At 33.3% G+C, this 24,467-nt stretch overlaps 3 protein-coding genes across 4 annotated transcripts; 2 read left to right on the forward strand and 1 right to left on the reverse strand.

Moving 5' to 3' along the window:
* Positions 1–364: 364 nt before the first annotated feature.
* On the forward strand, positions 365–3,426 carry LOC139891195 (protein HOMOLOG OF MAMMALIAN LYST-INTERACTING PROTEIN 5-like). The gene is made up of 6 exons (XM_071874146.1): positions 365–522; positions 605–705; positions 1,101–1,210; positions 2,052–2,127; positions 2,326–2,457; positions 2,529–3,426. Exons 1-6 carry the CDS (start codon positions 429–431, stop codon positions 3,360–3,362), a joined length of 1,347 nt encoding a protein of 448 aa, XP_071730247.1. The 5' UTR covers positions 365–428; the 3' UTR covers positions 3,363–3,426.
* Positions 3,427–4,029: 603 nt separating this feature from the next.
* LOC139888106 (uncharacterized) lies at positions 4,030–4,767 on the forward strand. The gene has a single exon (XM_071871140.1). The coding sequence runs from the start codon at positions 4,030–4,032 to the stop codon at positions 4,765–4,767; it is 738 nt and encodes a 245-aa protein (XP_071727241.1).
* Positions 4,768–17,879: 13,112 nt separating this feature from the next.
* LOC139891196 (uncharacterized) lies at positions 17,880–20,043 on the reverse strand. Of its 2 annotated transcripts, none has more exons than XM_071874148.1 (4): positions 19,878–20,043; positions 19,338–19,757; positions 18,791–18,962; positions 17,880–18,667 (listed from the first exon to the last, which is right to left on the reverse strand). In XM_071874148.1, the coding sequence occupies exons 2-4, from the start codon at positions 19,707–19,709 to the stop codon at positions 18,153–18,155; spliced, it is 1,059 nt and encodes a 352-aa protein (XP_071730249.1). In that variant the 5' UTR covers positions 19,710–19,757; positions 19,878–20,043; the 3' UTR covers positions 17,880–18,152. The 2 variants fall into 2 exon arrangements, with proteins under 2 accessions (XP_071730249.1, XP_071730248.1); XM_071874147.1 differs by having other exon boundaries at positions 17,880–18,670.
* Positions 20,044–24,467: the final 4,424 nt, after the last annotated feature.

Raw genomic sequence — 24,467 nt, forward strand, 5'->3', positions numbered from 1 at the left:
CCGCTTATAATTGTTAAAAATAAGATAAATTTAAACGGATATGGATAATTATCCATTAACCCGCTTCACCCGACGGATATGGATATGGATGGATGAAAACTAAAAAAAATAAATGGATATGGATGCGGCCTCACCCGATCCATATCCGATCCATTGCCATCCCTAGTTGCGGATAACCCTAGAAAATCTTGCCAAAAATAATCCCAAGGCTTTTTTTTTAGTTGTCGGTTGCACCATGGTGGATCCGATACACGAGTCGTTTCATTGTCTTTGTAAAATTAGTCCAAAGTATACACAAAAATAAAATATTAGTATTATAAGGACTAAACACGTAAATTGCAACATCGTTATTGCATAGAAGAAACAACATTAAACTCGATCAAATTTCAGCAACCTCTAATTTTACTTTTGAATTTATTAAAAAAAAAATGGCGAACGAAAACGAACCAGCGAAGCTACTATTACCATATCTTCAACGTGCCGATGAATTACAAAAGCACGAGCCACTCGTCGCATATTACTGTACATGATCATCTCTCAATTTCACTACTAAACCCTAATTTATTATAACTATTATGATCTCACTGATTAGTGCAATTAATAGGTCGATTGTATGCGATGGAACGAGGTTTGAAGATTCCTCAAAGTGAACGAACAAAAACAACCAATTCTTTGCTCGTATCTCTCATGAAACAGCTTGAAAAGGTCCCCTTTATTTTTTAACCTAATTTATAGATTTATTTATATAATATTATATTGTATTACTTGATTTTGTTGATTATGAAGATGATAATTCATTGTATGATAAGATTTTAGGTATTGCGAGCTGTATTAAGTTTATTAGATGGTTGTAATTTAGTGACTGGATTATTATGTTTTTATTGTTAGATCAAAAAATTCAGATAATATGTGTTGAAACAAATCAATTAAATTTATGAAATTTATGAGTTTATATGGTAGTATACCGATTGTTCTTGGTAATAAATTTCACCTGAATTAATATAGTGCCTAGGCATTTTGTTTTTTTTTTTTTTTTTTTTTTTTTTGGTATCAATATATTCGTTCTGTGCTTATCGTATGTGTTTGTTAATTATTTACAGGATAAGAAGTCACTGCAGTTGGGGCCTGATGATCATCTCCACGTTGAAGGATTTGCGTCAAATGTTTTTGCAAAAGCTGATAAGCAAGACCGAGCTGGGAGAGCTGATCTGTACGATAAGTTTGCTTCTTATGATACATTTTATTTAGTTAATAGTTATATAAAGATTAGATTTTTATCTGTTATGAATGACTTTTTGTTTGAAAAGGGTTGGAATTGAGTGTCAGAGTTTGATAGTTCTTGATTGTTTAATATGATAAGTTAATGACTGCTAGCTGCTCGTTGGGAAACTTGAAATTAGCTGTGGTTACTTACTTTGTCATGCTTGGTATGCTTGAATAATTGTTTGTGCATCATATAGTTTTTGGCTTTTTGCTAACTTTTGCATCCAGTTCTACTTCTTGTTGAATGTCCACTCTTTTAAGAATACCTTTTAGAGTATTATCTACTGGTTATGCACTTATGCTTGTAATCTAACTGATTAACTATGAGTCGTGTGTAAGTAGAGCCTTTGTGAGTCTATAACTAATGGACTGTTTGAAGTTAAGATGACAGTCTTATACTGAACTCTTTTTTCAGTCATACTCTACAGCTCACAAGGTTCCGTATTTAGGGGTTTTTTGATGAATAACTTTTCTTCTTTAAGGCTCTAAGTTGGTATTAAAATAATAGGACAGCACAGTATTATATATGGTTTATAATTGTGAGGTGAAAAGGGTTTGCCAAGGCCAAAATCCACTACCTAAATCGTTATCTTTGTGGGCTCGACGGATAATTTCTTTTAGCTAGCGAACAATGTTCATCTAAGATCATATAGCTTCAGTCGCTGATTTTATCTCTCTCCTTTTTAGCCTATATGCGAAAATGGCAAGGATCTTGATAATTTGATTGGATATCAATACTTCTGATGATTTTGATTGAATATTAATACTCGATATTGACCATGTCGCAGCAATACAGCTAAGACGTTTTATGCTGCCAGCATTTTCTTTGAGATCCTTAACCAGTTTAGTGATGTTCAAGCTGATGTGAGTCTAGATTTTCTTTTCAACAATCTGATACTTTTTCTACTTCTTTTTTTTTTCTTTTTTTTTTTTTTCTTTTTTTGTTTTTTGTTTTTTGTTTATTTCCATTAGCAGTTTTATTCTCTCAACCCTCATAAATGGAAGAGAAAGAAACAAAGTTAATCTTGATTCTTGATTAATTATATTTGGATTGTTATATAGCTGGAGCAGAAACAGAAGTACGCAGCTTGGAAAGCAGCAGATATAAGGAAAGCTATAAAAGAAGGAAGGAAACCTGTACCGGGCCCACCTGGCGGTGATAAAGATCCGTCCGATACATCAAACAGTGGATATGTAAGAGCTGTAACTTATTGATGAATATATAATATATAATATATACAATATTTTAACGTTGTCAATTGCAGGACCTGGAACCGAGCGGTAGTGAACCAATTACTAAACAAGCACCAGAATCCCATTCTTCATTCAGGTCGTACGATAGAAATGATTCCCAGCATTTCACAAATAGTTCCGTATCACCACCACCGGAAAATTCTCCACCTCCACCATCATCAAAGATACCACCGCCATCTTCAAACATCCACCCCCCGTCTTCAGCCATCCAACCGGCACCCTCGAATTTTCCCCCACCATCTTCAACCATCCCGCCACCACAAACCAATTCATCTGATGATTATTCATCCAATAATTATCAACAACATCCTTCTGATAATTATCCATCCAATAATTATCAGCAACATCCTTCTGATAATCCAACTTACTCACAGAATTATCATCATTCATCATCATATTCACAAGAACCACAACATCACATCCCTCCTCAAAACTACCATTCTCAAGATCCATCGCTTAATTATCCTAATTTCCAATCGTATCCTAGTTTTTCCGAAACTACCCTTCCAGCAGCTCCAGCTAATTATCCCACAGCATATTATCAAGGCCCTGATCAACCCTACTCTCCTTCCGCTACTCGACCATCAGATTACCCATCTACAGGTCAGTACAACCCAACTGCAGTAAACGGGTCAGTTCATGCTCCTGAACCTGCACCTGTTCCAGTCCCTGCACAATCGTATCAGTATGACAGTAATTACCAGCCCGCCCCTGAGAAAATAGCAGAAGCGCATAAAGCAGCCAGGTTTGCTGTTGGAGCATTGGCATTTGATGATGTTTTTGTTGCCGTAGACTACCTTAAAAAATCTCTCGAGTTGCTTACTAATCCATCAGCAAATGTTTGAGTTGCTAATAACGTCTATTAAAACTTGCATACCGGCCTTTTTTTTTTTTTTTTTTGGGGGCTGTTACGTGCTTAGAGCATAACACAAAGTGATAAACTTTGTAAATACAGAGATCATAGAAGTTACTTTGCAAAGTTAACCTTGATAATAAAATATTGATTATCATATTATTAAGTTATCTGCTATGTTAAAAAATTGAAGAGATTTGCATTGTAGTTTCATAAAACTATGTTTCACATTTGTAAGTACATAAGCAATAATCATCATTATCCTTGTCACTGAAACAAGTTCCCTGCCCATCTGGATGTCTTTCTTGACACGTCAACATACATTGTGTTGCCGCCCCGTCACATTTGCCTAAATTATCATGACAGTCCTCAGCAACTTCATGATTTCCGGCAGCTGAATTAGCCAACATTGTAATTTCTGCATTACATTCCATTTAATAATGTTATACGCGTAGCATATTACATAAGAAATGGATAATGAAAGGTGTTATATACTCCGTAATATAGTATATATACTATAATTATTATACCTGAAACACTGAGAAGAATGAAGATGATAGTGGTGATTATATTAACCATAGCTATGAAGATCACTAAAATAGATAGATAAATAAAATATGTATTGAAATTAGAATTGGAATGATGAGAAATGGAGATACATGTCTGTCAATAATCATGCTTCGGTCAACTTGGGGGAAGATCACATCATCTGGGAATGGGTCAGACAACCATCGGGTCGTACACTCAGCGAGTTTCATGATCTCAAACTACTCCTTCGTGATGTGAAATTGTCCCGAGATACAAAAGATAGTTGGAAGTGGTCACTTGCAATGAATGGATTATTTACGGTAAAAAAGTTGTCCTCTCTCATTGATGCGCAAGTACTTGGGATTAGCAACAACAATGGGGAAGCTACTTGTCGTAACGGTTTAGTGCCAAAAAAGGTTGAACTTTTCGTGTGGCATCTTTTATTGAATCGTCTTCCGGTTAGGCTTGAGCTCGACAATAGGGGAATCAATCTTCATAGTGTTAGATGCCCCGTGTGCGATGATGGCCTTGAATCGGTTGAACACTCGATTCTCTCTTGCCGACTTGCTCATGACATTTGGTGCCGTGTGTTCAAATGGTGGAATCGTGGAGGTCTTGCATCATTATCTTTAGTGGAACTTGTTCGTGATAGCGCAAATATAGGTTTAATTTGGCAAGGGGTCACATGGGTCACTTCCTGTCTTATTTGGAAGAACCGCAACAATATGGTTTTTCAAAATAAAAGTTGGAGCGCCCCGGTGGCCCTATGCGAAATTCAAGCTATCTCGTTCGACTGGATCTCGTGCAAATATAAGGAAGTCAAGATAGATTGGAACATGTGGCTAACAAGGCCAAGCTTTTACTTGTAATTTATATGGGTTGGGTTGCAATCTCTGCTCCCGCCCGTTAACTAGGTCGTTTTTCTTTTTTCGAGTTCTCGTGATACTTTAAGGGTTTCATGCCCATCTCGTGATGTACTCATTGTTATATATCAATAAAATTACCTTGCCTTTCAAAAAAAAAAATATTTATTATGTTCATTCTTTCCATAATGAATTAAATAATTTATTACTGTAGTAATTACACTTTTTTTTTTCCTTCTTCTTATTGTTAGTCATTAATAGGTTCATACTCGCATTCTATTTATTGTGCTCGATACTTAATATGGCATTTATAACTTAAAAATGTGGGGTTATTGTACGTATCTTTAAAAAAAGAAATTTATACACCATCAAAATTTATCTATACACCAGTAGTAAATCTGCTTAATAAAGTTGTACAATACAACATTATAAAATATGTTTAGTGATGTATTAGAATTTCTGATAGTGTACGAATCATTAGCCTCTCAAAAAGTCCATTCAGATAAGTGAACATTATTTTAGTTAGCAAAGTTAATTGCACGTATAAAAATGTTACTCGTATTATTTGTATCATTCAAAAGTTTTCACCCGGTATAGCTAGTGACTTATGACCGATTGTATTAAGTGATTCAGTTTTTGTGTTTCTTATTAGGGTAAATAAATAGGCTTAAAAATAAGATAAAGATCAAATTTCTCAAAAAATTTAGCATCACTTTTATTTATCATTACGCATAAGGATTCCTATTTTAAATTTTTGTATATAAAGGATTCCTATTTTAGAAAAGTTACTCCGAAGCTTGTAGGATATGAACAAAGAGATTTTTTAAAGGGTAGGAACATTATTGATGGGGTGTTAATTGCAAATGAGACGGTGGATTTTCTTAAACAAAAGCGTTTGAAAAGTTTCGTGTTCAAAGTCGACTTTGAGAAAGCCTTCGATTGTTTGAGTTGGGAATTTCTAATGGAAATAATGGGAATTATGGGTTTTGGTGAGAAACGGAAGAGTTGGATTATTTCTTGTCTTCAATCGGCTAGCATATCCGTCCTCGTAAATGGTTCTCCTACAAAAGAGTTCAAATTAGGACGGGGAGTGCGTCAAGGTGACCTGCTTTCACCCTTTCTTTTCATTCTTTCGGCGGAAGGGCTAAATTTATTAACAAAAGCCGCGGTTAAAAGTTGTCTTTTTGATGGTGTTCGTGTTAGTAAAGACAATGTGCACATTTTCTATCTACAATATGCGGACGATACGATGTTTTTCGGGTCTTGGAGTGTAGGAAACTATAACGACCCGTCAAAATCGCTATTGACGCGGCACGTTAATCATTGATTCCACAGTGAGGTTTTGACCTCTATATGATACGTTTTGATAAAATATTGCATTCATTAAAATAAGTGACTTTCTAAACATAGAAAGTTATAAACATGTGGGCAAATGCTTAGGTATAAGCAAAACCCCGAAATACATAAGTCTTTAATTTACAGGTTGACATCACAGTCCAATTATTTATTACACAACGCAGTTTTATTTTGAATGCAATAAACTTTGTACAAAGCATGAGAGACTCCATGCAGGCAACAAGCACATCACAGCGGAAGCATTCTAAGGACCTGAGAATAAAACATGCTAAAAAGTCAACACGAATGTTGGTGAGTTATAGGTTTAATTGCTCGAGTCATAAACATATATAAAGATAGACCACAAGATTTCATCAAAAGTTTATCAATAGATTCTACGTAACAGAGCACCCTGGTAACTAAACTTAACGCTATAGTGATAATTACCCCATTCGTTTTAATACGCGCAAACCAACGTGTCTTAAACTCAAATAACATACGTCCGTTAAAAGGCTAGCGCTCTAGCTCGGACGGGGATGTCAAGCCCTATGGATCCATATACAATTATTCGCGCCCACCAGTCCATATCCTATGTACTGGCAGCTACTAGTTACCAAAGCTAAGGGATTTTCGGTTTAACTCATTGTAGAATTTTGTATGTACTTGTGTCTTATTGCGTTTAAAATAAATTGCATGTATTCTCAGCCCAAAAATATTTAAAGTATTTAAAAAGGGAGACTATAACTCACAGTTCAATATTGCGATTCAATATTGTAGGCAAATTGCGTAGACGTAATGATGGTAGATGACTGTATGGTTGGCCTTGGATTCAAGAATAATACCCCGAATAATACCTAATATTTCCTTAGCTTAAAGCGGTTTGAAACCCGAATTAAAAACACCCTCGTATATACCTTATTATTATTAAACTTAAATTTAAAATTATAATTATAATATAAATATAAATATTAAGAGAAATATGAAAAACATCGTCGAACAAACTGCGTATTTATATTACTTTTCGATTTACTGTAGCTCATGCGATCGCATGAGTTTTCAGTGTTTTTGCCATGCGATCGCATGGCCGCCTTTTCTGTTTCTGTTTGCTAGTTCGTCGACATCAAATAGTATTTACTGTAGCAAATAGTGTTTTACTGTAGTAAATAGTGTTTTACTGTAGCAAATAGTGTTTACTGTAGCAAATAGTGTTTTACTGTAGCAAAGTGTGTTTTCACTGTAGCACTGTAGCAAAATACGGTTTCACTGTAGCAAATTGTGTTTTACTGTAGCAAAGTCATTTTTACTGTAGCAATTAATGTTTTACTGTAGGAAAGTCGTTTTTACTTGTACATCTTATAATATATATATATATATATATATATACATACATATATGTATATTTACATAATATTAAATCATAAAGAGAATTGGTTTAAATTAGTCGAAATTTTTCGGGTCATCACAGAAACATTGAAAACCGCATGTCTCTTCTTAAGTGCTTTGAACTTACATCGGAGTTGAAGGTAAATTATAACAAAAGTAAGTTATTTGGCATTGGAGTTGACGGGAGTATTGTTGAGCCTACGGCTAGTTTATTCGGGTGCAATGTCGGGTCATTTCCTTTTGAATATCTCGGGCTTCCTATCGGTGCTAAAATGAGTAAATATAGTAGTTGGAAACCGGTAATTGATAAATTTGAGAAAAGGTTATTGGATTGGAAAGCACCTACAGTTTCGTTTGGTGGTTGTTTGACTCTCATTAATTCGGTTCTTAATAGCTTGCCATTGTACTTCTTCTCACTCTTCCGTGCCCCATCGAGTGTGATAAAAAAATTAGAGTGCGTGAGACGTTCTTTCTTTTGGGGCGGGTCGGGAAGTAAATCTAAAATTGCACGGGTCAAATGGGATGAGGTCATCCTTCCCTTCGAGGAAGGATGGCTAAACTTGGGGTCTTTAAAATATAAAAACTTAGCTTTGCTCGGCAAGTGGTGGTGGAGGTTTAAAATCAAATCCACTTCCTTGTGGGTCAAAGTTATTTCGAGTATTTATGGGACATCGGGGCACTTAGGGTTGGGTGGGACACATCTTTCATGTTTGTATAATTCTACTTGGAACACTATAGTTAACGTGGGAGAATACATAGACTCCCTTGGTATTAATTTCAGGAATTCATTCACGAAGACAATTGGAGACGGTAGCTCCATCTCTTTTTGGAACGATCCGTGGTTAATCGATAGTGCGCTAAAGGACAAATTCAAGAGGCTATCAAGGTTGGACTCAAATGTTCAAGCTACTGTCAAAACTCGTACAAACTGGGATGGTATGCATTTAGTGGGAAAATGGGAATGGATTTGGCAACCTACTGGCCGTTTGGCTAGTGAGCTGCTGCAACTCGAAGGCCTACTGCTCCAGCATCATCGCGACAATGGAAAGGTGGATTCATGGGTTTGGAGGCTTGCAAGCAATGGTATTTTTTTCACTAAGGCTCTTACTAGTATTATTAACTCTCATTCCTTTCAAGTTGGTAATAATAGTTTGGAGACTTTGAGGAACAATTTTGTGCCAAATAAAGTTGAGATTTTAGTGTGGAGAGCGAGGCGTAGACGTATCCCGGTCTTAGAGGAATTGGATAAAAGAGGCATCGATTTAAATTCCGTTCGTTGCCCAATTTGCAATGGCGGGATTGAATCGGTTGATCACTCTCTTGTCATGTCCTTTAAGCCTTGAGATTTGGACTAAGATTCATGATTGGTGGGGATTTGGTGGAGTGACAAACTTGAGCATCAACGAGTTATTCAAAGGTCAAGCAAATCGTGCGATGTCAACTTTAGGGACAAAGATATGGCAAGCGGTTGAGTGAACGCGTGGTTACCTAATTTGGAAAAACCGAAATCACAAGGTTTTTAGAAATAATTGTTGGACGAGTCCGGTGCCACTAAGTGAGATACAAGTCATGAGCTATGAGTGGATCGTGAAAAGATGTAAATCGAAGCAAATTGATTGGCATACTTGATTGCATAACCCTTCTAGTTTTCTTGTGTAATAGGGTCAACAGAGGCGGATCCAAAGGGTTAAGGAGGGGGGCGGCCGCCCCCGGTGGATTTCGAAATTTTAGTGCAAATTTTTTCAGTTTTTCGATTTTGCCCCCGGTGGAATTTTTTTTTTTGCCCCAAACCCTTCATATTTTGCCCCAAAACCTCCATATTTTGCCCTAAAACCTTCGTATTTTGCCCAAAAACCTCCAAATTTTACTCAAAAAACTCTATATTTTGCCCCAAAACCTCTATATTTTGTCAAAAAAAATTCCCTACATTTTAGAAAAAAATCCGTCCCCGGTGAAAAATTTTTCTGGATCCGCCACTGAGGGTCAATGGTTACTACCTTAGCAACAATGACTGTGTATATATTTGGGTTTTAGAGTTGATGAAGGCATGTAAACTGCAGCCTTCTGACTTTGTATTCTTGTGATGTATTAATAAAATATTTGCTTTTCAAAAAAAAAAAAAAAAAGGTTGCAATAGTATAATGAGTTTGCACTACACGAACCTTAAATTTTTTATTTTTTTATTTTTTTATTTTTTGTCTGAATTTGATTGTACAATAAACAATTACAAGCAATTCAAAAAATATAAAAAATTTTATGATTAAACAATCAACTAATAAAACATATTTCCTTCGAATCGATCGAAATCGAAAAACAATCAATTATTTTAAGTATCGGAAAAGAAAATATAGACCATTAAATTTGTAACAAGAGAGTATAAAGTTACAATTTTTGTTTACTTTTCATTTATGTGCAGGGATTAGGCTACATAGAGCCGAGCAAGTTCAATCTAAACGTTGAAAATAAAGAGTTTCTTGAATTTTAGTGTATATACGTCTCGATACAATAAATTAAAATACAAATTTGATAGATGTCATAATTTTTTTTTTCAAGCTTTAAAAATTTTAAAATAAAAAAGAAAATTTTTAAGACATGATTGATGATGTCAGTAAAAAAAAATTAATTATACTTGATAAAAATAAAGAAATCTTAAACAAATGTACAATAAGGGAAACATTATGTACAACCTTATCGTAAAACATTTCATCACCATATGTACAAGATTTGAAGCATTATGTACAACCTTATGGTAAAACACCCGCATGACCATATATATAATATTTGACGCATTATGTACAACCTTGTGATAAAACACTTTCATGACCATATATACAGTCTTTTACAAAATACCTTATGAACACATGTAAAAACTTTAAAATTTTAAACAATTATACAATAAGGGAAGCATTATGTACAATCTTATGGTAAACACCATGTATAGAATTTGAAGCATTACGTACAACCTTATGGTGACACTCTCACATGACCATATATACAATATTTGAAATATTATGTACGACCTTATGATAACACATTTTCATGATCATATGTACAATCTTTAAAACAAACTGTACAATCTTTTACAAAATACATCATGAACACATGTCTAAAATTTGAAGTATATTATACAATCTTCGTATAATAATTATATTTTAATTTAAAAAATTTGAAAAGAAATTTGTTATTACTAATAATTATTATTAAAAAATATATATAATTAATTCTTAAGCAAACTTTATAATAATAATAATAATAATAATAATAATTATTATTATTATTATTATTATTAGAATTCAAATACTGGTTCTTTTTACGAGATTAACTATGTTACATACGTCTTAATAAAATGTTGTAATATATGCTCTTATTACAAGAAAATTAGTAATTGTGATAAAATTGGAAGATGGTAGTGGAAGAATGAAAACAGTTCATTTATTCTGTCCAAGCTAGGATGCATATGTTCCGGATGCATATGTTCCGGACAATATATTTGTGGTACGTTTTTGTTGTAATTATTTGCTATATGCATTTTATAAACTTCAATAATTTGGTTATTTTTCTTATAGTTTGGTAAGTATTCTCCATAATAGTATGTTCAAACTTTTGATAATTTATTAAATTCGTAATTTCACGGATCATTTATGTAGTATATTATAAAGTAACAATAGTAATAATTATCATGTTTATGAAATCGCAAAACATATGTGATATAATATCGATAACGTATGGAACTAGTATAGATTCAGACGCTAATCATTTACTCAGATTCAGATTATAAAATATAGTTACACAAGTAAACATGAGTTCAAATTCTTTCTCGGATTAGTTCTTTATAGAACCTCATCCACATGTATACTGTACATAATAAACACAAATTTTAGTTACAAAGTCAATAAAAGAATATTTTCAAACTTGGTTCCTGCGAATGGCAAAAACAGATACTGACTGTTTTATTTAAACTACATATTATCATTTGTTCGGGGCGTTTTTATCAAATTTGGGATCATACTGGTCCGATTTTGATGATGTAAATGGGTAAACGGATAAAGTTTTTCACCGTTCAGGTTACCCATTTACTCATATGTACACGGTCTAATCCCCATTTACTCAAATGTACACGGTCTAATCGGGTTATCCTGTGACCGTTACTAACATTTTTCACTAGTTAACTCAAGATATGCTGCTAACAGGGGCGGTTCTATTAAAGGGGCAGTCCGGGTTGGCAGCCAGGGGCGGATCTAGTATGGTTGAGTGGTTGCACATGTCGTCACTGAAATACGCGATGTAGTGGAATAATATTTGAGTTTTTAACTAGTGACACCACTGAAAAAACGCGGATTCAACTTAGGGCAACCGGGTTCAGGTGCACTCGGTGCCCAAATTTTAATTTTTGTGAAATTTTATATGTTTTTATGGAAGATATCATGGAAGATGCATACCTTTTAAGGTTGAATGTTTAAAGAAGATAATAACCAGGTAACAATTGAAGAAGATAAGGAACAGAAGGAAAGAGAAAAGTAGACAAGTAGTGGTAGGCTAATATGGCTCATCTGACATTCTGACTTCTTTCAACCTTTTATTATTATTACTTTATTTATATTTATTTATATCAACAATCAATCAAATCAAATTTTATATCAATAAAATAAATTAATAATAATACGTATAAATAAGGAGTATGGTACTCCGTAACTACTTTCATAAATTTAAATTTATGTTTATTATGAATGATTTACATATATATTATATATATTGAGAATATTAATATATGTACATAACTATTTTTTTATATACACAACTAATTATGCTTTACATATATCACTTTAAAACATATTTAATTGTGTACATATAAAAAATAGTTGTGTACATATCACTCCCCAATATCTTAAAATTGCTTAATATAATTGTTCTAATCTTATTCTCTTAAAAGAAATATTTTGCCCCCGTAAAATTTTTTTTGGATCCGCCACTATCAGTGAATAGTGTATTTTTTTTTTGGGTGACATTAAAAACTAAGCTATCTTGTAAATTTTTTTTGGTTTTTAACCAGTGACACCACTGAGTAATAATCCTAGATCCGCCACTGTTTGCAGCCTCCAACGAAAGAAATCTTTTTTACCGCATTTATATGTTAAGGTTAGACGGTTTATTGTATTTATATGTTAAAAAAAAAAATACACTATTCACTGATAGTGGCGGATCCAAAAAAAATTTTACGGGGGCAAAATATTTCTTTTAAGAGAATAACCAGTGACACCACTGAGTAATAATCCTAGATCCGCCACTGTTTGCAGCCTCCAACGAAAGAAATCTTTTTTACTGCATTTATATGTTAAGGTTAGACGGTTTATTGTATTTATATGTTAAAAATTTGACATTTTACCCCGTTTTATGTTTTTTTTTTTTTTTTCAAATTTTTAACGAGTTGCATCCGTAAAAAAAAAACTTGTGGATCCGCTACTGACTGCTAATGAGTATTGAACACCAACACCTACACCTCATGTAAGGAAATCTAACCAGACTATCAATGGTTTTTATCATGTGTTGTGCAATTCACATCACAACACCTTCATCTTCGAAGGGTTCCATATGAAATTCGACGGTGTATGAAACATAAAAAGTGATATCAACGTTAAGAGAAGAGAAAACTTTGCTTAATTAGAAGTCACATTGCAAAGTTAAACATGATAAATAAACATTGATCGTGATATTATTCATTTATTTACTATATTAGAAGATTTGCATTGTACGTAGTTTCTTATATAAAACTATGCATCACATTTGTAAGTACATATGCAATCATCATCTTCACCATTGTGACAAGTTCCCTGCCCATCTGGATGTCTTTGTTGGCACGCAATCATACAATGGGTTGCCGCTCCCCCACATCTCCCTAAATTTTCTTGACAGTATTCAACAGGTTGATGATTTCTGGCAGTTGATGTCCCCAACATCATGCCTGCATTACATTCCATTTAACAACGTTAACAAGCATATCATATTAATGTTTTATTTTCTTGATTCCGTATGTTGAGAACTTTATACAGAATATATCATTCTTTTTACGTTACAAAAGATATAAGAAATAGTATAAGAAATGGATTATGAAATTAAGTAGTTAAATCACTTTTATACTTTACTACATTATTATTTATTATTATACCTGAAACGCTGAGAAGAATGAAGATGATATGAAATGTGGTGATAATTTTAGCCATAGCTACGAAGATCGATCACTAAAATCACTAAAATAAATAAATTATATGTTGAAATCGAAATTGGAATGATGAGAAATAGAGTTACATGTCCATATTTATAGTGTTTACTTTTCCTTATATGTTAGTAAATCATTTATTATTTATTACTGTAGTTACACACATCAAGAGAGCGTTTATATTATAACTCCAATCTTATTTATTGTTCTTGATATGATAATTAATGAAAATCAACGTAAAAATGGTTAAATCATGGGGTCATCGAAATTGAAATGGAATCGCGTATGTTATAACAATAATACTCCGTACTCCTTAATTTGATACTTTTTTGATGAATTACTTTTGCCCTAGGTTGCAGAAATCGATTCTCGGGGAGTTCTCGGCAGGGCCTCCAAAACGAGAACTCGGAGAACTCGGGGAGTTATCGACGATTGACTTTCGTTGACTTTTGAGATTTGACCGATTTTTTTTTTTCGAGATTTGACCGATTTTTTTCGAGATTTGACCGATTTTTCTGAGATTTGACCGATTTTTGGTCGTTGACTGATTTTTTGACCGATTCCAACACGAGTTCTCGGCAGGGAGGTCAAACTGATTTCTCCCCGAAAAATCGGCCGAGTGAGTTTTCCAATTTTTGCAACACTGCAGTTTTGCCTACCAAAAAAATGACACATGACACTTTAATTTATTTATTTGTTTGACAACACAAAATTGATAGATCCGTCATTTTTATGCATTGACGAGTTGTACAACACAACGCATTAATGCATAAAAATGATGGATCTATCAATTTTTGTATTAGATTTATGATTAACCTTAATCAAGTGGACCGATTCAATTGAGTGGTGTTCTTTATGTATGAGTTTGTTTCTAGTTATTACTTCATTTTTACTATTTTTGAAGAAATCTTATTTGATCTTTATTTTGTTAAGTTTTTCATCTTTAAATAAATTTTATAAATAAATAAATAATATATTACTAAAATTTTATACAACTCAAAATTATCTTTGATATATGTAATTTGATCCAAAAGATATTTGATTATTAATGCAAATATATTTTCATACTTCAGTCGTGTAATTCTATTTATTTGGATCACGAGCTTAAATATTACTTCCGTCTTTTTGTGTATGATATATGTATATGCCCGTATATTCACTAAAATCTTATTTGTATTTTTTTTGTGTGGCAAAAAACTTGAAAATAAAATAAAAGCAGGCTATTCACGAAACAGTGAACATCCCGAGATTACAAGAGTGGATTGACATGGATGTACAATTGACTTAGCTAAAATCCATTCAATCAAGAACCTTAAGACAATAGTGAGCAAAATTCTTCCTTAAAGCCAAAACAAAAATATTAAAAATATCAGCATAAACAACACTAGACTACTTCTTTACGCCATTGTTATCGTAGAATGACCCATGGTTGCATCGCCCTAATGCAGTATTGATGACTCGGGCATCTCTTTGCATTGACGAGTCATTGGAAAACGTTAGACTTGATGCGTGTGACTAAAATGGCCCAACATGAATACTTACCATTAAAAAGAACGTCATTTCTTGCTAAACATATTAACCATAAAGTAGCCGGCCCGAATAGACCCCAAAACTCGCTAGCTTTTATATTCATACCATTACTCCACTCTAAAGAGAATGTATTCAACTCGTCTTGAGTTTCCTGTAAACTTTCATCAGGGAAACAGGATAAATTAAAATAGCCAAGAAAGCAGACAGGACCATTCCATTCAGTAAGCAAAATCGACAATTGATTCCATAATAAGCGCTTTAGAACCTCTGATTGCGGAGCATACACGTTAACGATTAACATGTTCACACTTGTTGGAAAAAACTCAACATAAGTAGCGATCCATTAAGATCAAATACCACGTCGAGCAACATGAAAAATTCATCACGCCAAATAGACAATAAACCTCCCGCACTTCCTAGAGCGCCCACTAGAACGCCTCAGTATGTGTTATATTACCAGATAACATTCATAACCGGTTTTCGAACATCACTAACCTTGTTTCTTGGATATCTACGAAGTGGATGTGATATGTAGCAACCATACGACCTACTATGTAGCCTCGAACCTTAGAACCGAGGCCTCTCGAAATCCAAGAAGCTAAACTCATTGACGCTTTTTACGAGGTGGTGTTGGGGGCTCTCCATATTGCCTCATCTCGCTAATAAACTCGGAATACTTTTTTAATTGAATCTCCTGTTTATTTGAATTAACAAGTTTTGCATAAGGTTTAGAATGATAAGGATGTTTTCCATCACCAATTGAATCCGTGAGCCCATCTAACCCGTCGTCATCAGCCTGTGACAACCCACCAAATGGTTCTTTATCTAGATTGCCCGATTTCATCTTCAATAAATTTTTCTTTTCACTTTTTGTAAGTTTTGTTTTTGCAACATTAGAAACGGGGGCGATTTCTTGAGCTTGGAGTTCTTTAACTTTATTAAAATTGTCAAGAAAAGTGGAACAAGGGCGTTTACACTGTGAATTTGGGCCATGGATATTCTTTGTTTGATTTTTGGCAGGGGAGTTAACTTGGTTGGAAGTATGAGAGTTGACTAATGGGGCCTCATTAGGTACAAGTGATGGGGGGTTTGACATATTCAAGGGATCCACTATGTTACTTTTTTGAAAAGTAACATCCATTTTGTCCCTTAAAGGGGTTTTAGTTGGCTTTGAACTACAATTTTGGAAGTTGTTGAAAATTTGCAAAACATTGTAGTACATATCGGTGGCAAATTCCTCCTCATTGAATGAAGTTGGTAAAAAGTCAACTTTCTTACCCCTTTTTCACATGTATCCTTGCAAATTGGAGATTGAAAATTTGAACTTAAATTGCCAGCTTCCTGTAGTGCTTCACCTGAATCAAAATGGGTTTCTACTTCTGGCAACAGATCGGGAATTACACTAGCAGATAACAATCTTGACACCTCAGAATTGTACTCTTCCACATCTAAATCCGAAAACATTGTGTCGTTCACACAATGGGTTTTGTCTTCTTCCACCCAAACTCTATAAGATTTAGAGTTTTTGAAAGTTGCAACTTGGTATTGAATATCACCCGGGTCTTGACATTCCATGAAGACATAAGAATATCACGATTGTGATTTCCTATGGGTCGACTTGTCTACACATAACATACTTCCGTATCTCTTTGCTATAGCAATAACATTATCGACCATTCCACACTCGTACGGTAAGCCTTGTAGTTTTAGCCAAGTGAACTTTGAAAAGATACCCTTTCTATCTTCCATCGATTGGACCGCTAAGAATTCGTCTTGACCCATGCCCGGACCTTGCATAGCTTTAGAAAAATCTTCGAATTAAGACATTGTACAATACATCCATACACTCCCCATATGCTGATAGAGATAATAAAGATGTTCCTGTTTTTCAACCACCGGATGACCTTGTCTTTACAAATAGGTTGTCGATCTATTAACATAACAGATCTCCCCAAGCTTTGAACGACTCCTTCATCGGGTTCATAAAAACCGATTTGATTTTGGCTTGACAAATTCACCTTCTTAAACACAAGATTAGAATTTGGCAGTCTCATCTCGGTTTTGGCAAAACCCACTACCATCCGATTGCCATAATAGACTTGACCATTCATTTCGAATTTCGCTTCTTCCGCCTGAGAGCGGTAATGGTACCTGATGAAAGCATAATTTCGGTCTCGTATCCATGAAATGCGTTGGATGGGACCAAATTTGCGAAAAGTGCTTGAAAGTAGTGAAAGATTGACACCAGGACTTAGTCCTCCGACGTATATGGTCTTAATTTTATTACCAGAAAAAAGATCAGAGGTTGGTTTAGGGTGGCTGGAAGAGAAAGATGGAGGCAGGGTTGAAGGAGGATGAAGTAGTGGAGGTGGAGGTGGTGGTGGTGGTGGAGGAGGAGGAGGTGGTGGTGGTGGTGGAAGGGAGAGGGTTAGAGAGAAAAGGAAGGGTCATGGTTTTCAGGTTAGTAGGTGAGTTTGGTTGATGGTCATAATGCCATTGTGTTCTCGGCCCCAATATTGCTATTGTAATCTCGGCCCCAATAAATATGTTCAACTCCATCACTGACTGCTTCAAGCGACAAAGCTATATCAAATTATCAACTACACACAACATTGCTACATTGCTCCTTATATAAAACCTAAATTATATTGGCCAGATGACTTTTAAAAGCATTAAAAAAAAGGGGTCGACAAGTATTATAACACAATAGAAACAGGAACAGAAACAGGCCTATCAAACTTTACTCGGATCATCTAACAAATTATTTCAACTAACATTTAGAAACAAGAAAAAATCATAAGCACTAGGATTTTATAGCTTGTATACTCGCATGCTTTCAACTGAACTACTTGTTTATCTGTTGATCTATTGCTATTCTCCATGGGCTCAGTAAAAACACTTTGCAGAAAACGGTTACCATTTGCTGACATCACGCGCTGATCAAGATTTCATCAGCTGATTGTGGTTTCTTCTCTACAGATGTTTGAGCTCCTGCAATGCTGGAAGACACTTTTGGTGTACTTACGTTTCTCAAAACACGACCATACTTGGGAGGTATAGGTTTACCATTGCTGATGGTCAAGCATTTTGCACAATGCCACTCGCGCCACTCCTCTCCAAAAATTGATTTTAGATTACACTGCGAACATCTTAAATGATAGCCTCTTTCACAAGCATCGCAAACAAGTGCTGTATCAACCTCGTTAATTATGACTTTGCATGTTTGACAGCTCAATGCCTTGTTCATGTAGTCCCTTGAAGGAGGATTCCATTTTTTATGCTCTGGAATATGAGGGTATAAAACTTTTTGAACAAGTTTACCAATTTCGATATGGGTTTCAACAGAAGGAGAAGATTGTGCACGTTGATTTATGTTTTTCAAAAGAGAAGGCCCCTTGTCTGATCCAGCTTTATCAAGGGAAACTTTTTGATCTACAACCGAGTCTGCTGCAAATGATAAGAAAAATATCACAATTTATAAAATAATAAGCTAAAGCAATACAAGTCAAAAGGGATGGGTTATTATTGAGCATAACATGAAAAAAAAAATGTGCAGAATACACCAACCATTTGATCGTTCAATAGATCCGAATTGAGGTCTCCCAGTTTGGTTAACAGCTGAAGCAGTAGAACACCTTACAAGATGACTGCTGGTCAAGACACCAGGATCCCCTGGCTTTACTTCACTTGTCCATCTAGGTGTAGCCGAATGTGGCGGGACGACATCAGACTGTTCCATCTAATATAAAATGCAAAAAAAGTGGCCCATACATCAGTGAGAAACACATGATAGTAATCATAAAATGATTAAACATGATCACTAAAGGTCAAGCTTAACTGCTCAATTCTTCACAATCATACATCACCTAACGTGATAACTATAATACTAAAGTTAAGACTTGATATAGCCACTACTCCACAATCATTAAACTACAAAGATGAAATACTCTTGACCAAATACAAATATTCAGGCACAATTCTAACACATTGTAGTATATAAAGTGCTATCAATACTACATTACTACCAATAATATCAATCAATCAAGCTGAAAATTCATAACAATTAATTAACACTTAATCAACTTAACAAACCATAAGTGAATAAGCAGGTCACCTTAAGTTTAGTAAGCTCCAATTTCTGAGAAATAGACATTTTGGGGGGCCGAATCCCTAACTTCATTTCGCTTAGTCTATTAAGCCCTAGCTCTTCAAAAACCTTACCAAATGCCTCTTTATTAAAAACATCTTTCGGACTAAACTCTTCACAAATCTCAGCTAATTTCTCCCTAGCTTCAACCATCATATTCACTTCAACAGATGTAGGTTTTCTACCAGCCCTAATTTTACCAATGCTAGCTAACACAATCACAATCTCCGCCACTTTCTTCAAATTAACCGCCAATCGTAACTTCTTGTTAGCAGGATTCGTATCCACGTCATCAATATCACGATCCAACGGTCGCTTCGATCGCGCTGGTTGATCCATTGAATTAGCGACGAAGCTTGTTGCTTAAGTGTACTACTTTCGAGAAACCTGTGAAATTCAATGAAATCGGATGCCATTAGTAAGGGGGAATTTAGGGGAAACTGAAAACCCTAGATATAGATTAGATATATATAATTTCGTAGAAAAGGGATTTGAAAATAAATAGACCTAATTTTTAGCGGGTAAATGAAGATTTGAAGATGTATAAGCGTAGCGGGCAGCAGATTGTTGAAGACGGAACGAACCGAACCACCCGTATGGTACCCTAAACTCGCACCTTTGCAACTCCAACCTGTTTAACTAGTTAGTATGGCCAAAAATTGGTATGCGGGTAAAAATGTTTGGCGAGGGTTGTAAAAAAAAAAAATTGAGCCCAGATAAGATTTAAATAACATAACATACTAAACTTATAGCGAATGTGCAAAGCTAGTCCAATAATTTGATGCTGATTAGTGTCTGCTAACTCATGTTTAAACCTTGGGCCTAACATTTTCTTACTCCCTTTATTTCTATATCTATATATGCTAACAGACAAAACACTATTTCACTATTTACCAATAGTAACCAGAGGTATTTTTGTCATTTCATCTTTTTCTTTTTTTTTGGTCCCCAACGATAAAATAAACAACTTTCGTAAAAGAACCAACCCTTCAATGTTACTAAAAGATGTCGAAATTTTTTTTTTTTAACAAAAAAATCAACTAATTTTTTTTTTCTCTCTTTTCTACCTCAACGATTAAACAGGCAACTTTCATAAAATGAATAACCCTTCAATGCTACCAAAAGATGTCGAAAAATATTCTTTTTTACAAAATAGATCAACTAACTTAAAAAAAAAAAGGCTAAAAGAAGCAACTTTCATAAAGGAACAACCCTTCAATGTTAGATGTCGAAATTTCTATATATACTAATAGACAAAATACTATTTCACTATTTACCAATAGTAACCAGGGGTATTTTCGTCATTTCACCTTCTTTTTTTGGTCCCCAACGATAAAATAAGCAACTTTCGTAAAAGAACCAACCCTTCAATGTTACCAAAAGATGTCGAAAAAAATTCTTTTTTACAAAAAAATCAACAAACTCTTTTTTTTCTCTCTTTTCTTCCTCAACGATAAAACAGACAACTTTCATAAAATGGACAACCCTTCAATGCTACCAAAAGATGTCGAAAAACATTTTTTTTAAAAATAGATCAACTAACTTAAAAAAAAAAAAAAAAAACCCTAAAAGAAACAACTTTCATAAAAGGAACAACCCTTCAATGTTAGATGTCGAAAAAAAATTATTTCTACAAAATAGATCAAGACTTTTTCTTTTAACTCGCATTCAAAATGGAGCCCCGACGGGAAGCGAGGGCTCCACAACTAGTTTAATCAATAATGTTTCCTCATGTTTTATATTGTATTTTTTTCTTTTAAGTTATATTAATTTTAATTAACAAATTATAAATAAGTATCTGTTATAAAAGTTAAATTGGATGTTAATTTTATTATTATTATAGATATTGTATAGTAGATTTTTTGAGTATAAATATGTGTGTTATGAGTTTATAAAACACACACTAAATATATTCTCTCATATTCTCTCTATATACTTATTAGTAGTCTACAGTCAAGAACTAGGCCACTAAAGGTAGTTATAAGCCTACTGAATTATAACACGTTATCAGCACGAAGTGCTCCGTATAATCAAGGTTTATCTAAGCAAGCACACGTCACTAATCAAGGTAAGAAATTATCTAACTTTTATTAACTTCACTAACATTTATATTTATGTTATTTAAGTTATATATGGTCGGTTATACCGCTTGAATTATATTTCTGTAATCTAACTTTTATTAACTTCACTAACATTTATATTTATGTTATTTAAGTTATATATGGTCGGTTATACCGCTTGAATTATATTTCTGTAATCTAACTTTTATTAACTTCACTAACATTTATATTTATGTTATTTAAGTTATATATGGTCGGTTATACCGCCTGAATTATATTTCTGTAATCTAACTTTTATTAACTTCACTAACATTTATATTTATGTTATTTAAGTTATATATGGTCGGTTATACCGCCTGAATTATATTTCTGTAAACTAACTTTCATTAACTTCACTAACATTTATATTTATGTTATTTAAGTTATATATGGTCGGTTATACCGCCTGAATTATATTTTCTGTAATCTGACTCTTATTAACTTCACTAACATTTATATTTATGTTAATAAGACCTCATGATTGTACGCAACACGTCATTTGACAACATGGTACTTTATGTACGCAACACGTCATTTGACAACACGGTACCATGGGTCGAGATTAATTCCGATCAATACGAATACGATGGGGTCTTTATATGTTATCTAACATTTATGATTACTTATGCAATTAATCATTATTTATTTCATGCATACTAATGTTTATTCTTAAAAGTAAATCTTAAAAGTTAAAATAAGAAAAAATAGTTTGTATTTTTATTAAAAGTAAATCTTAAAAGTTAAAATAAGAAAAAGTAGTTTGTATTTTTATTAAAAGTAAATCTTAAAAGTTAAAATAAGAAAAAGTAGTTTGTATTTTTATTAAAAGTAAATCTTAAAAGTTAAAATAAGAAAAGTAGTTTGTATTTTTATTAAAAGTAAATCTTAAAAGTTAAAATAAGAAAAGTAGTTTGTATTTTTATTAAAAGTAAATATTAAAAGTTAAAATAAGAAAAAGTAGTTTGTATTTTTATTAAAAGTAAATCTTAAAAGTTAAAATAAGAAAAAAAAATCTTGTCCTTTATATTACTCATACGCGTTTTGATATAGTGACTTTATTCGTTAACGTCAACTAACGACGTTACAACGGTCATATATACATAACGGTTGTTAACGTCAACAGACGACGTTACAACAACTATATTTTTCAAATATAAAATAAACATCTCCGTTTTCACATTTTCACAAATCAATCTTCATTTTTCAGATTACTACTCTCAAAAAGTTTTTGTAAAAATGATTCACACAAGGATGATTTTTCCTATTGTATTGGTCATATTAACTATCATCATTGTTGCTAATATACCACCGGGTGAACCTATATTCTATCCTGTCCTTGTGGTTTTATTATTTGTAATCATACCATTATTCTGTTGTTTGCTGCTTATGAATTTAAAATGATTCTAATTTCATTTTATTATTTGTCTATGAATAGAAGTTGATTATGATTATGATTTATGTTATTCATCTTTATGATAATAGAAAATGTCGAATTTGAAAAGGCTTAAATTTGCTCATTTAGAACAAGTGGGAACAACTACTTAACATGGGTTATGAATGTAGAAAAACATCTCGAATCAAACTGTATTTTAGAAACCCTGAATGAAAATAACAATTATTCCGAACAAGAGAAAGCAATAGTAAGTATTTTTCTTATCAAACATATTGACGAGTCCTTAGAATCTACATATTATATGATCGAAAATCCAAGTGTATTATGGAAAATACTCAAAGATAGATACGATATTAATTATCAAAAAATAAAATAAAAAAATAAAAAATAATAAAAAATAAAATAAAAAATAAAAAATAATAACAGTGATCCATGAAAGAATAAAATTAAAGATATTAGTAGACGCTCTTATAAGAATTCCGGAGATTCTTATTAATGATCTGGTAACGTGGATCACCAGTCTAGTATTTATTGAATACATGAACATCTTGTTTAGCTCTACAAATAAGTCCCAAAAGAAAAGAAAACGAGAGTGAATCTGTTGACAAATCTTGATTAAATTAACCCTGAGCTACCTTGAGACTTGAATGGTTTGAATTTTCTAAGATGCCTAGTTTTTTTTTATGTATCACTCATAAATAAATGGTTTTAGACCATAACGCATATGATGAAAAGCGCAGCGCATATGATTAAAAGCGCATATGATAAAAAGCGCATATGATGAAAAGCGCATCACATATAATTAAAAGCGCATATAATGAAAAGTGCATATGACGAAAAGCGCAGCACATATGATTAAAAGCGCATATGGTGAAAATGATATATGATGAAAAGCACATATGGTGATTAATGAAAATCACATATGGTGATTAATGAAAAGCACAAATAGTGATTAATGAAAAGCACATATAATGATTAACGAAAAACACATATGGTGATTAATGAAAATCACATATGGCGATTAATGAAAAGCACATTGAGAAATAATCACCAATGTTTCTTGAAAGAATTCAAGGGTATATATATGGACCAATTCATCCATCATGTGGACCATTTTTCTAATAGACGCATCTAACGCATGGTCTCATGTTTGTGTGTTATCAAGCCATAATATGGCATTTGCAAAGTTTCTTGCACAAATTATTAAATTAAGAACACATTAATCTGATTACACCATTAAAAGGATGAGACTTGATAATGCTGGTGAGTTAACATCTCAAGCTTTTAATGATTATTATATGTCTACAAGGATTGTTGTTGAACATCCAGTTGCTCATGTGCATACACAAAATTGGTTTAGCTGAATCAATAGATAAACGCTTACAGCTAATAACTAGACAATTAGAAATGAGTACAAAACTCTCAATATTTATATGGGGACATGTAAATTTACATGATGTGACATTAATTCGCATTAAATCAAGTGCAAGTTATAAATATTCTCCATTACCAACTTAATTTTGGTGGAGACCAAATATTTTCCATCTTAGAACATTTGGTTGTGCAGTGTATTTTTAATTGAACAACCACAACAAATGGTTCCTC

The sequence above is a fragment of the Rutidosis leptorrhynchoides genome, chromosome 2, assembly GCF_046630445.1.
Source record: "Rutidosis leptorrhynchoides isolate AG116_Rl617_1_P2 chromosome 2, CSIRO_AGI_Rlap_v1, whole genome shotgun sequence".
Lineage (NCBI taxonomy): Eukaryota > Viridiplantae > Streptophyta > Magnoliopsida > Asterales > Asteraceae > Rutidosis > Rutidosis leptorrhynchoides.

Bases quoted from the DNA above. Each gene is read 5' to 3' on its own strand.
- LOC139891195 (XM_071874146.1), top strand. From the start codon at position 429: ATGGCGAACGAAAACGAACCAGCGAAGCTACTATTACCATATCTTCAA. The intron at 706-1,100 runs GTCCCCTTTATT...AATTATTTACAG, and splicing joins TCATGAAACAGCTTGAAAAG to GATAAGAAGTCACTGCAGTT. The intron at 1,211-2,051 runs GTACGATAAGTT...ACCATGTCGCAG, and splicing joins CGAGCTGGGAGAGCTGATCT to CAATACAGCTAAGACGTTTT.
- LOC139891196 (XM_071874147.1), bottom strand. From the start codon at position 19,709: ATGGATCAACCAGCGCGATCGAAGCGACCGTTGGATCGTGATATTGAT. The intron at 18,963-19,337 runs GTGACCTGCTTA...ATTTTATATTAG, and splicing joins TGGAGCTTACTAAACTTAAG to ATGGAACAGTCTGATGTCGT. The intron at 18,671-18,790 runs GTTGGTGTATTC...TATCATTTGCAG, and splicing joins ATCTATTGAACGATCAAATG to CAGACTCGGTTGTAGATCAA.
- LOC139888106 (XM_071871140.1), top strand. From the start codon at position 4,030: ATGTCTGTCAATAATCATGCTTCGGTCAACTTGGGGGAAGATCACATC.